The 13,742-nt window shown below is 38.9% G+C and overlaps 1 protein-coding gene and 1 non-coding gene across 2 annotated transcripts; one reads left to right on the top strand and one right to left on the bottom strand.

The window, feature by feature from the left end:
• The first annotated feature begins 2,296 nt into the window (after positions 1-2,296).
• On the top strand, positions 2,297-12,931 carry LOC122044071 (heparanase-like protein 2). The gene is made up of 10 exons (XM_042604616.1): positions 2,297-2,336; positions 2,378-2,868; positions 10,594-10,830; positions 10,901-10,937; positions 11,126-11,309; positions 11,447-11,595; positions 11,670-11,903; positions 12,018-12,210; positions 12,282-12,407; positions 12,532-12,931. Exons 1-10 carry the CDS (start codon positions 2,297-2,299, stop codon positions 12,929-12,931), a joined length of 2,091 nt encoding a protein of 696 aa, XP_042460550.1.
• Positions 5,355-5,428, bottom strand: TRNAM-CAU. The gene has a single exon. It is a non-coding gene; the product is annotated as a tRNA-Met (tRNA).
• Positions 12,932-13,742: the final 811 nt, after the last annotated feature.

The raw sequence follows: 13,742 nt of genomic DNA, 5'->3' as shown, positions 1-13,742 counted from the left end.
TTTATCTTAGGCCTAATGGTCATTACATTGAGCTTAAACAACCCATCAGATGCATAGCCTCTTCCTACAAACATTCCATTCTTATATAGCACAACTCTGTCTGACTCAAAAACAATACGAAAGTTATACTTGCTTAGCAGTGATCCGGATACTAGATTCTTTCGAATCTCTGGAACATACAACACATTATTCAGAGTAAGTTCCTTGCCTGAGGTCATTTTCAGTACCACTTTTTCTTAGCCCATGATATCTGGGTTGTTGAGTTCCCCATAAATAGCTTGTCTCCATTGACTTCTTCGAAGTTGTGGAGTAACTCCTTGTTGCAACACACATGTCTGGTGGCTCCAGTATCGATCCATCATTACCGCGGATTTGAACCCACCAGGTTCAACTCAAAGACCATAGTATAGAGGTCGTCCATTTCTAGCTCCTTATTCAGGTTGGCCTCCTGCTTCTTTTTTGGCTTCCTACACTTCGAAGATTTATGACCCACTTTGTCACAGTTGAAGTACTTCCCAGAGAACTTCTTCTTACTGATACCTCCTCTGGGTCCCATCTTGGAAGACTTAGGGTTCTTTCATTTCGAGATTTGACCATGCTCGATCACATTGGCTTTCATAGTAGCATGAGAGAACAGCTTTCTCTCTAAACTCTTGTTATCTTCTTCGATATGAAGTCTAACAATGAGTTTCACCACATTCATCTCCTTCCGCTTGTGCTTCAGGTAGTTTTTGAAGTCCTTCCAGTCTGGAGGTAACTTCTCGATGATAACAGTCACCTGGAAGGTCTCACTCATAACTATCCCTTCTAAGTGGATCTAGCGCAAGATCACCTGAAGCTCCTGAACTTGGCTGATCATTGTCTTGGAGTCAACCATTTTGTAGTCTAGGAATAGACTCCTGATGAACTTATTGGCCCCCGTATCCTCCATCTTGTACTTCTCGTCCAGGGGTTGTCACAGCTCCTTAGCCGTTCTCTTCATGCTATACACAGCGTACAACGAGTCAACAAGATAGTTGAGGATATAGTTTTGGCAAAGGAACTCAGAATGATTCCATGCCTCCACTGCACTAATGGTCTGCGTATCAACATCCTTAGCACGCTTGGGAGGGTCCTCGGTCAAGAACCGAGCCAAATTGAACGTGGTCAGATAGAAGAGCATCTTCTGCTGTTGCCGCTTGAAGTTCAGCCCACTAAACTTCTCTGGCTTTTCCTCATGATTGATTGGCACAGTTCTAATCAGGGCGGAGGGGGCATTCATGTGTTGAGTCTATTGCACCTTAATACTTTGTTCTGTGGTCATCTCAACAGAATCAAATCTGTTTCAAGATTGTGAACACTAAGAAGCTCGTTGGACAAAATTAGGTCTTCACAACTTCACTATTTACAGTGATGCATCAAAAGGAGGTCTCGGGTGCGTCCTCATGTAAGAGGGAAGGGTTATTGCTTACACTTCACAACAATTGAACTCGTACTAGCAAAACTATCCAACGCATAACCTCGAACTATCTACAATAGTATTCACACTATCTATATGGTGCCAAGTACGAAGTGTTTACAGATCATCAGAGTCTCAATTATTTGTTTATGCAGAAAGAATTAAACATGAGGCAATGACGATGAGTTAAACTCTTAAAGGATTATGATTTAATAATAAGCCACCCAGGCAAAGCAAATAAGGTAGTTGATGCATTAAGTCGAAAGAGCATGTACAAGATAGTTTTGGCATCGCTCTCAGCACAACCATGCCTTCGAGAAATAATCAAATTGAAGCAGAAGCAAGACCCGACATTGGCAAGACTTACAGAGCAGATCAAAAAGGTGAAAGCACTTGATCTTCAAACAAATGATAGCGGGATCCTATGGATGAAAGGAAGGCTGTGGGTGCATGACATTGATAATCTTCGACAAGAAGTAATGTCTGAGTCCCACAAATCAAAATTCTCCGTCCACCCTGGCAGTACAAAGATGTATAGGGATTTGAAGAAGAACTTCTGGTGAAGTGGAATGAAGAAGGATGTCAGGGAATTCGTCTCTAGGTGCCTAGTATGCCAACAGGTCAAAGCAGAACACTAACGACTTGGAGGACTTCTTCAACCTTTAGAGATTCCCGAGTGGAAATGAGAGCACATTTCCATGAACTTTGTGGTGGGATTGCCAAAGTCAAGACAAAGTCATGATGGGATATGGGTAGTGGTGGATAGACTCACAAAATCTGCACATTTCCTACTCGCCCACATAAATTATAATCTGGATAGGCTAGCTACTCTATACATGGACAACATTGTGCGGCTGCATGGGGTTCCGGGAAGCATACTATCCGATAGAGACCCAAGGTTTGTGTCTTATTTTTGGAAAAGTTTTCAAAAAGCTATAGGGACTAAGATCACTCTCAGCACAACCTACCACCCTCAAACTGATGGCCAAACTGAGAGAACAATACAGACACTTGAAGGCATGCTAAGAGCATGTGCTCTGGACTTCAATAGTAATTGGAGTGAGCACCTACCTTTAATCGAGTTTGCCTATAATAATAGTTATCATAGCAGCATTAGAATTACTCCATATGAGGCTCTATATGGGTGCAAGTGTCGGTCATCTCTATATTGGGATGAAGTAGGGGAAAAAGCTGTCACTAGACCTGAGCTTATCCAAACAACGATCGAAAAAGTGATTGTCATCAAAGAACGACTTAAGGATGCTCAAGATCGACAAAAAAGTTGGGTTGATTTAAAAAGAAGACCAGTGGAATTTGAAACAGGTGATAAGGCCTATATAAAGATTTCGCCAATGAAGAGAGTAGTTCGATTCAATAAAACTGGGAAACTGAATCCTAGATATGTAGGGCCTTTAGAAATTCTGGAGAAAGTGAGATCACTAGCTTATAGACTAGCATTACCATCAGATATGTCAAAGATTCATAATGTCTTTCACGTCTCCCAACTAAGAAGATACATTACAGATCCAAGCCATATTATGGAAACTGGACCACTCCTAGTCAAAAGGAATTTAAATGAAGAATTGAAGTATGAATAAGTTCTCATTCAAATTATTGACACCAAGGATCAAGTACTTAGATGAAGAACCATCTCATACGTCAAAGTACAATGGTCCAATTACACTGAAAGGGAAGCTACCTGGGAACCCGAGGAAAAGATGCCCAAGCATTACCCATATCTCTTCAAAGATCAAGCGAGCTCAAGTTTCAAGAACTAAACTTCCAAAAAGAAGGGTGGGATGTGAAGACCTGATTTTGGACATGGTGATGGACACTAGTGGACATACCTTTGAAGGTTAAATTAGGTTTGACTCCTAGAAATCTTAATATCATAAACTTGAACCAAAGTTTAAGATTACTTTGTGTCATATGTAGGTTTGGATCTTAGGGATTTCAGATGTTGGATCTTGTTACGCCTATGTATCCTCTTGCTCTCCAGCATGATAATTTAATGAGTTATATGTTAATTTTATGTGTTTCAAATTTTTATTCTAGTCATATCTATGTTTTTTTCTTGCTTTCTAACAAGATGACTTAGTGAGTTAAATTTTATACCTATGTTTCTTTTGGTTTTATCATGATAATATAATGAGGCATGTGTTAATCTTTTATGTAATTTGGACTTGTTCTAGTTATGCCTATGTTTCATGTGCTAAGTTGTAATGGTATGGTGATCCTTCATCTAGCCATGACCTTTCACCTAGTATTTTTAATGAATGACCCTTAATCTAGCCATGACCTTTCATCTAGCCATGACCCTTCATCTAGCCATGATCCATCACCTAGCCTTTTTAATGGATGACGCTCCATCTAGCCATCTCTTCATATGCCTTGGTCACTCCTTCATCTAGCCATGGTTGGCCTATACATAGCCAAGGCATTGTCTTCCAAAGGCACACTCGAATCCTTTGAAAACTTTCTGTCCAAGTACTGTAGAAATTTGTCCAAACCTCATCCACATTTCGTGCAAGTTTCCGCCCAAGTTTCGATCAACAAATGCAAGTTCAAGTCCTGTAAAATTTCTGTCTAAAATCGAAGAAGGTTCTAACCAGGTAAGTGGGCTTTTCGTTTCGAATATATCTATGATCTATGTTTTCATTTTATATTGCTCAATTTAGTTTTCTGAATTCCAAGATGCATTGTTTTGACTCGAGTTAGATATGGCAAAAGGAAATTTCTGAAAACATGCTAAGATATGACAAGTTATGGCTCTGATGCGTGGGTAATAATAACCGATATATGACCTCACCTCTTAGAGGAATTACATATAGGGGACTGATCAGTAAAGGGAATTTCTGAAAACATGATAAGATATAACAAATTATGACCCCTGATGTGATGGATACTAATAACCGATATATGACCACACCCATTAGAGGTATTACATATAGGGGACTGATCAGTAATACCATAGATAACAAGATGATTAACAGTGCTATAAGTATATGTTTTCAATTAAGTTATATTTCTGTCATGGATTCCGAATGTCTTACTATGTTTTATATTCTGTCATTATATGTTTGATCGGCCCCACTTATTGAGTATTTTCTCAAACACTCACACCCCTTATTCTCATCCCCAGATAAAGATGAGAAACAAGTCGAGAAAGAGGAGCAAGAGACGTTTTCGGGCTGGTAATGAAGCCCTATCCAAGTGATTCTGTCTTTTAGTTCATGTTATCTTTACTTGTACGCTACCCTTTTTTTCGCTTTTAAATTGTAAAGACAATAATTCCATTATATAATTACTAGTTTGGTATTCACTTTATGAGGCTTTTTATTTTCGAGTATTTATATTCGTGAACAACGTCGGTGTCATGCGCCTAGGTCACGAAGCGTGACATTGAAGCAACTCAATGCTCCACCCAATCAAATCAGCTTGCCTGACTCTTCTAGTCTGTCCATCTGACTCTTAAGAGCTTAGCTTCCCCAGCTCCCCCAAGATGAATAGACAATACGAAACCTTCAAAGGTATATTCGACTCCAGGTAGACCCAACCTCAATTCGGAACCGACGATTCAATGATTCAGAACTATCGGTTCGGAACTGCTATTTCACAATTCATCCATGGCTCATCACGATTTATAATTCGTTCGTGGTTCACCCCAGTTCAAAATTATTATATTAAAAAAAATTAAAATTGTAAATTCATAAAAAAAACTTGCATTTATTTATGTTGTCTACTTATCTTCTTGGGGTATAGGAAAATCAAAGTCCACATAATTTTCTTACATTTTTACCCTTTACCTTATGAAGTGGCATTGCTAATGAGTCATTAGCTATATTTCTTTTAATTGTTTGGCTTCTGCCCCCCAAAAATAATAGTTATTAATTAGTTATACCTCAATTTTTTTATGTTACGGAGACAGGATTTGAACCAGTGACCTCAAGGTTATGAGCCTTGCGAGCTACCAAACTGCTCTACTCCGCGTCCGCGCTGAAGAGAAGAACCGGGAAATTATGGACGAAGAAAGGTGGAATACACCTCTTTACCATTCTGTACAAATAGCATACTCCATTTATACAGAATGGCAATAGGATTGCGCGATAAGAGATCGCTTCGTCCAAAGCGCACCCCACTCGTTCCGCTCGCAACAATCCAATTAATTCCCCAGGTGAAAAAATATTAGACATTCCATCTTCTGAAACCAACACCTTTGATGTTACTTGACGTACAATAATCTCTATATGTCTATTATGGATCTGTACCCCCTGAGATCGATAAACCCTTTGGATTTTATTAACCAAAGAGATACGACTTTGAGCTATGGTTAGCTCGGCTTGAATCAAGAATCCCCAGGGGATTCCAAAAATTTTTGGTATACCTTTGTTCCAACCTTCAACTCTCCTTTCAAGGTTCATTGATATTGAATCAATTGAACATACTTCTAAGATTTGTTCCACTTTTGGAAGACCTTGTGTTATGTCACCCGATCTTGATTTTTCATATATAAATGTATGAAGATGGTGTAGAAATAATAAAATGAAATCTTTATTTATAGAATTTATTTATAAAAAATCAAATAATTTCAACCTTTAAAAAAAATTATTTACTTTCTTACTCTCGTAAATGGAAATTATAATAAGTTAATAAATAATTAACTAATAGATATAAATATTAATTTAATGTAGGCTAGTTGGTAAGGTTACTTCACCTTTTAAGAGAAGACTATGTTCAATCCTCCACTAATATAATTTTTTTTTATATTAAAAATGTAATGACCCGCCTTCTACTACTAGGCTGTAAGGTCGAATCGCTACAGTTATGCTGTGCTATACTGTGCGAAAAGCTGGGCTAATTAAAATTTTGCTAACTATTATCCTTTAAAAAAAACTAATCTGAATGTTCTAGGTGTACCTAGGAGTTGTACACATGCTAGGGGAGGGAAACTGAACATCCCAACTGAGCTAGGGACTAGAAACTAACCTTCCCAACTACCTACAAACCTGCCGATCGATCCACAGATCGATCGAAGCTGGGGAGCGTTCTGTTCCCAACTGGATCGGTCGGCAGACCGATCCAGGTGTGGCTGGATCGGTCGGCAGACCGATCCAGGTATGTCTGGATCGGTCGGCTGACCGATCCAGGAACCTGGAATTCTCCCGGGATACTACTGTATCGCGCTGGATCGGTCGGCTGACCGATCCAGGAGGATACAGTAGCGTACTGCATCCATCTGGATCGGTCGGCTGACCGATCCAGTGGCACTACTCAGGCCTTGATCGGTCTGGAGACCGATCAGAGTTCTGATTTCGCCCGAGAACTCTGATTTCAGCACTTTGGCGTGCCAAAACATCACACAACAATTCTAAAATCCATAAAATATGTTCTAGTGGCATAAAACTAGCATTCTACCGAATATAAACCATGGTCTACTAGTTCATAGTATTTAACAATTAAAAGTGCGTAAAAATAGAAATGTTAAAAGTTCCATTGTTTAAGTTTGCTAATCCCCTAAGGATCTTTTATTCCAGTTCCTGCCACACACACCATCCTTGCATTGAACTCCAGCTTCCACTACTAGTCCATCTTTCCCTTGCCTTTATCTGCAGTATAAGGAAAAAAACAGTATCTATAAGCTTTCGCTTAGTAAGAAACCATCTACCTCACAAAAATCATGCAACGATGCAAACATGCTTTTAAATCATGCTGTTTGAAAACATACTGAATATGCAAGCATGGCATGGCATGGTATCATACAAAACATGGCATAACATAAGCTGCACATAAAATGACACTGATCATAACATGTCAAGAACTATATATGAAGCTATCATATTTAACAACTGGAATAAGCTGAGTTGACACAAAAGTGAGCTAAGGTGAAGCTGAGCTAATACTGAATTCCATTTTGATTTTAAAACTGATTTGGAAAACTATTATACATAATAGATAAAAATACTAAACATGCTGCTGTAGGGCCCTGGCAACTGTACTTACTGTGCGCACATCCCTAACTAGACCCGGGATTGCAAGTTCCGAATCTAGTAGGGTTTACTAGGTTAGCTGAACCTAGGGACGACTATGGGAGTCCAACCCAGTGGATATCTAATCCAGTACAGTGCCGCTGCTGAAAGTAAAATACTGAAATGCTAATTAATTGAATCTAGGTTATCTGAACCTAGAACTAGGTTGTCTGAACCTAGAGGCGACTGTGGGAGCCCACCCATTGGACATCTAGTCCCATAAAGCTGAAATAAAACTGATATGCTGGTTTAAATGCTTCTAAGCATTTAACTATACTGTTAAAACTGTCTAATGTTGCGCTAAACGTTTTATCGAACACCTAATGTGCTCTAACTCTCCTCTCTAATAGGGGGACTACCTCTAGGCACCCGACGACGTCTAGAACCTCTATCTGAAGAGGAAAAACGCGTCCGACCCATCCAGAGATACTCAACTAACCCCTAAATCTGCGAAGAGAATTAAATACACTCTAGATATCGATAAAAATCTACATATAACTAAATTATAAGCATGCAATCAAACGAGAGCTACTTATACTGCAGGTGAGGGGTTTCTTACCTCCGGTTCGTAATTTCTTACGATTCTATTCGCTAGAATTCCGGTGGAGTCGACTTCTCGACGATCCGCTCACGTCTTCGCGTTCCTCTCGCGGAGAAGAACCTTTTTCGTGTTGGAGTCGTCGCCGGAAGATGATCCGATGGTCCTTAGGCTTGGGCGCCGAGAGAGGAGGAGGAGGAGGTGTGGGCGGCGGTGAAGTTTTGGAAGAGGAATAGGTCACGGTGAAAATAAAACCAAATAACTCTTCACCCTATTAATCTTCCTATTTAAATTAAGTGATTAATTCGGCCAACCCAACTATAAATATACTTGATTCCCTTTTCTTTCAGCACGGCCCTGCTAGGTTCAACCGGTTACTAACCTTATCCCTAAACCATAGGTCTCGGGTTCGATTCCCGCCTAAGCTATTTTACGGTTCCAATTATTTTTGCTACTTCCTCTACTCGAAAAATTCCGGAAAAATATCTAAAAATTCCAGAAAAATCATAGAATAATTCTAAAATAGTTTTGAGAATTTTCGGGCGTTACAAAAAATATTCATCTATAAAAAAATAGTTGAATTACGGGTTAACTAGTGATCCACTATTAATTGGACCATTAAATCGTAACCGACCCCGACAATCGGGTCAACGGGTAGCTAGCCCATCAACCTGGTTATAGTCCCGGGCTAGGTTCGGATCAGCCCCGGCCTAGGGGCAGATCTACTTTAGGAGCTCGGCTCCCTGACTCAATGCTCCGCTCAATTAAATCAGCTCGCTCGACTCCTTCAGTCGATGCATCTGACTCGAGGGGCTTAGCTCCCTTGACTCCCTCACAATGAACATACATTAAGAAACATTCAAAGATACATTCAACTCCAAGGGGCTCAGTTCTCTTGACTTAATGTTAACCAGCGATCCATGGTTAATTGGACCATTGAATCGTAACTAGCCCGGGCCAGGTCTAGTTCAAACCCCGTGAAGGGGCAATTCTAATTCAATGGCTCAGCTCCTTGACTCAATGCTCTGCTTAGTTAGATCAGTTTAAGAAAGATCATGGGCTTATAAGATATATCTAAATTCCTTCGGCCCTAACACATCTAACTCCAAAGGTTCAATTCCCCCGACACAATACTCCGCTTAGCCAGATCAGCGCTCCTGATACCTCCATCGGTCCACCTGAATCCAAGGGCTTAGCTCCCCTGATATCCTACTCAGATCTCCCGAGTTGACAAGCCCACACTATTTGGTTTCTCCTTACTGATTCAACTCAATCCTCCTTTACTTATTGGGTCAGGCCCTTTGGCCTAGTTAATTATATGGACTTGTACCAGTACCGGAATTAACGCAACATGTGGGATGACGTGTGAGCTGTCAACACAAGTGAAATAATATGATTATACAAGATACGGGATCTGGGTAGCATGGCTATATGATACAGTAGGATCAATGATGTGACTTTTTTCTTACTATGACATGCCATCTAATAAATGAAAAAAGAGGTATTATTTCTTCAACAACGCTATATAAAAGGAGCATGTGCCCAAGGACAAAAGTACTCATACACGCGCATACATATCCACCCCTTATCTACTGTTCATCTTCTATATTTTTCTCCTACGGGAGATTGACTTTAGCATCGGAATGGTTGAGCCAGGACACCCCCAGCCTCCATTCTATTACTCTTTCTCATTCTTTGTCTCTCCTTTCAACTTCGTGAGCTCTCTCAACTGTCAACCCTCCTTGATGTTCAACGACGTAGTCAACACTGAAGACAACTTACCAATGCCCCGTCAATGATCTCAAGCAAGAACACTATCCATGAAGCTTATTTTAGAAGTTCAATTGGTGATACAAAAGTTGAGTAGGAGGTAGGTCAACCAAGATAAGAGATTGGCTGACTTAAGCTTTTGTATTGACCAAGATAATTAAGAATATTGACATTTGACTTTTAGAATTGTTTGAGTTGAGTTAAATCCAACTTTTGTTAGATCAATTGAAGAGGAGTAAAAATGACTGTCAAGGGTCATTTAAATGCCATTTGTGTGTCGAAACAAATGAGGACGTACCAAGATTGACAAAGTTTAATGGTATGTTTTCTATTGATTGAGGAGAGTAACTTTAAAAGTTGCATAATAAAATCTAATAAAGATAGAGGCTTGGATTTGAAAGGTAATTTTTTAAAAAATTACGTATTGAATTGAAGACAAAATTATGATTTATAAGTATTTTTTTCAAAAATTATCATTTTATTGAAGAAAAATAAGAAATCGTTAACTTAGAGGCCCTACACTATTGGAAAGGGGAAAAAAAATCAAGGGAGACATTTGTCCAAGCGCAGTGGCCTTTTGCACGTGGGAGATAGAAATTCTCATTTTAGTGAATTATTTAAGCAATTTTTGATAACCAATATTGAACAAGATAAGATAAGTTGAGCTAATAGAAACCTTTTTCAAACAATGGATAAATATGGGAGCTTGGATTGAAAAGGCAAACTTAGCATTAGGTTTGTTATTTGTTACTAACATTAGATGAGAATTGCCAAATTTAGCATTATAAAATTAAGTCACTTTGAGCTAATTGGATCATTAGGCATGCTCTTCTATCGGTTCAAAGATGATTAATCAACATTTTTTCTTGCCTATCTTTCTCATCTTCATTGTTCCAACTTTATCTCCAGAAGTTGCCAATGTAATGATCACTATGAATGGATCTAATTTAGCAGCTGAAACCAGCGATAATTTTATTTGTGCAACTCTCGATTGGTGGCCTCCCGAGAAGTGCAATTATGATCAATGTCCATGGGGAGAATCTTCAATCCTGAACTTAGTGAGTAGCAAGACATTATTTTAGTTTTATATTTGCTGAAAAGTTTAGTAACTAATTTAATTTTCTTTAGAACTTGAGTCATCCATTTCTTGCCAAAGCCATTCAAGGTAATCATTTTTATTCTAGTTTAATTGCATCTTTGATTGTTTATTCTTTTAAAACCCTTACTAGTCGATCGAACCCTTAAATGACTAATTGAAATGTCAAATATTAAACCCTAACAAAGGAGTGAAAAGTCCAAATATTAGAACTCATAGTTGCATCATCGTAACCATGTTCTTTTCTTTGAAATAAGCATTCAATCCTTTGCGAGTAAGACTGGGAGGCACACTACAAGATAAAGTTGTGTATGGCGTGCCAAATTTGGAGCAACCATGCCTTCCCTTTTCCAAGAGGGTTGGTGATTTATTCGATTTTTCTGAAGCTTGTTTGAGCATGTCAAGGTGGGATGAGCTAAACCATCTCTTTCAAAAGACAAGGTAAGTTCATTACAAAGAAATTATAGTTGTATAATTGAATGTTTTCTCGTGTTAAGTTTATGAGAAACATTAGTCCAATCGATATTTCATCCTCTAGCTAGCCAGAGTGGAGCTTTCATTATGATTTTTGATTTCAGAGCTGTTATTATATTTGGGCTAAATGCCCTATATGGGAGAAATCACATACAAATTAATAAGTGGACCGGAGCATGGAACTCCACCAACGCCCGAGACTTCATCAGCTACTCCATATCAAAAGGATACAATGTCGATACATGGGAATTTGGTATGTTGATATTTTACACTCAAAACATCTTATCGAGAAGAAGAACAATAGCTACTAAGACTTGTTTGTATCAGGCAATGAGTTGAGTGGGCAGGGAGTGGGAGCTAGTGTAGACGCTGAGCAATATGCCAAAGATTTGATGGTGCTTAAAGCTATGCTAAAGGAGTTATACAATGATTCACATCAACAACCATTACTAGTTGCTCCGGGTGGCTTCTTCGATCGACAATGGTATGCTCAGCTCCTTCAAGACTCAGGTCCCGGAACTCTTGATGCCTTGACACATCATATTTACAATCTTGGTGGAGGTGAGTTTAGAAATGTGGAATGTAATTCTCTTTTGTCTATAAACTTCATTCGATAGCCTTGCTCGATGTCAAATTAACTAATGTAATTTGTCTTTGTAACCTCTACTTATATAGGTGATGATCCTCACATACAAGCTAAGATTATGGATCCTGAATACTTAAGTAGTAGTATGATAGATACATTTAGAACTCTCCAACTCACTATAGAGACGAATGGACCGTGGTCTTCTGCTTGGGTTGGTGAAGCTGGAGGCTCATACAACAGCGGCAATCGTGTTGTGTCAAACAAATTTCTTAACAGTTTTTGGTTGGTTAATTTATTCTCAAACTCCTATTTCAAAATTAATTCCTTGCATTCGCTAACAAGTGTGTATTTAGGTACCTTGATCAACTCGGCATAGCTTCAAAGTACAACACCAAGGTTTATTGTCGGCAAACATTAATCGGAGGGAATTATGGCCTTCTTGATTTGAACACTTTGGTACCAAATCCTGATTACTATAGGTGAGATTAGAAAATCATACTGAAAATGCAACTTTATTACTTTATAGGGATGTGCCTAATTTTAGTTGAAAACTTTTGACAAATGGTTAATGACTTGTGTTGATATCTTCATTTTTCATACTAGTGCTCTGTTGTGGCATCGGCTAATGGGGAAGGGAGTTCTTGATATCGAAGTTAGTGGTTCGCCATACTTGAGAGCTTATGGCCATTGCAGAAAGAAAAGGTCCGGCATCTCTATGTTGTTGATCAACTTGAGCAACTCAACCAAGTTCAATGTGACTATCCTTGACGATAGTAGCAAAACATTAAAACATAGAAAAGAATATCATCTCACAGCAAAAGATGACAACTATTTAAGCCAAACTATGTTGTTGAATGGTACGCCGTTAGAGCTCACCGAAGAGGGAGGCCTTCCGCCATTGAAACCTTTGAATGTTCTAGTCGAGTCACCTATCGAAGTGGCTCCCTTATCGATTGCGTTTATTGTTTTTCCTAACATTAAAGTGGAAGCTTGTATGAGGTAAATATGCATGAAATATGATGTTGATTATTTGTGTCACATTGGATTATGATGCAATGAATTTCTTCATCCCTCTCTCCCTTTCAATGGGAGAAAAGTACAATTTTTTCTTCACTTTGCATCTGATAAAAGATGTCTTCGTTGAGGCTACAAGATGTTAGATGATGATCAATAGATCTTGTTAGAAAATTTAAAAAGAAAACACTTGTAAATATGAGTGCCCCTCTTTTAAAAATTAGCTAAATAACACTCCCTCAATAATTTGATATATGAAGGACCCCTCTGGCCTCTCCACTTCACCTTGGAGCAACTTTGACCAAAGTTGCACCACCTTGGAGTTGAGAATCTTTTGTCCTCTCGGGATGATCTTGTGGCTAGCACATGAAGTGTTATCATTATTAGATTTAGGATTCGAATATCGATAAAATCGAGATAAATACCTCTTTTATGTGTTAGTCATTATTCCAGAGGCTAGTAGCTGTCCGTGATTTACCTCCTCCGTGTTGACTTTGGGACGAATTGATGGGAGCACTGGGAATGAATGTATTTACCTTTTACTATCATGTAGTTGAGAATCTTTGACCTAAATTGTGTCAAGCTGTTCCACCTTAAAGATGTACCGTTCTAAGACTGCGAACAATTTTGAGTAGTTTTAACCAAAGTTGCAATCAATTTGAGTAGCTTTGATTAAAATTGTACACCTTAGAGTTAGCTCTGACCAATTCTGAGCCACCTTCGAGCTGCTTGTCCAGCTTTGGTCAGAGTGACAAACATAGTTCAGTTTTGATCAAAGTTATTCTCAGGTGAAGCACAAA

This window comes from Zingiber officinale, chromosome 2A (genome assembly GCF_018446385.1).
Source record: "Zingiber officinale cultivar Zhangliang chromosome 2A, Zo_v1.1, whole genome shotgun sequence".
Taxonomy (NCBI): domain Eukaryota; kingdom Viridiplantae; phylum Streptophyta; class Magnoliopsida; order Zingiberales; family Zingiberaceae; genus Zingiber; species Zingiber officinale.
Note: the sequence above shows the minus strand (reverse complement) of the source record. Positions and strands in the feature narration are given on the sequence as shown.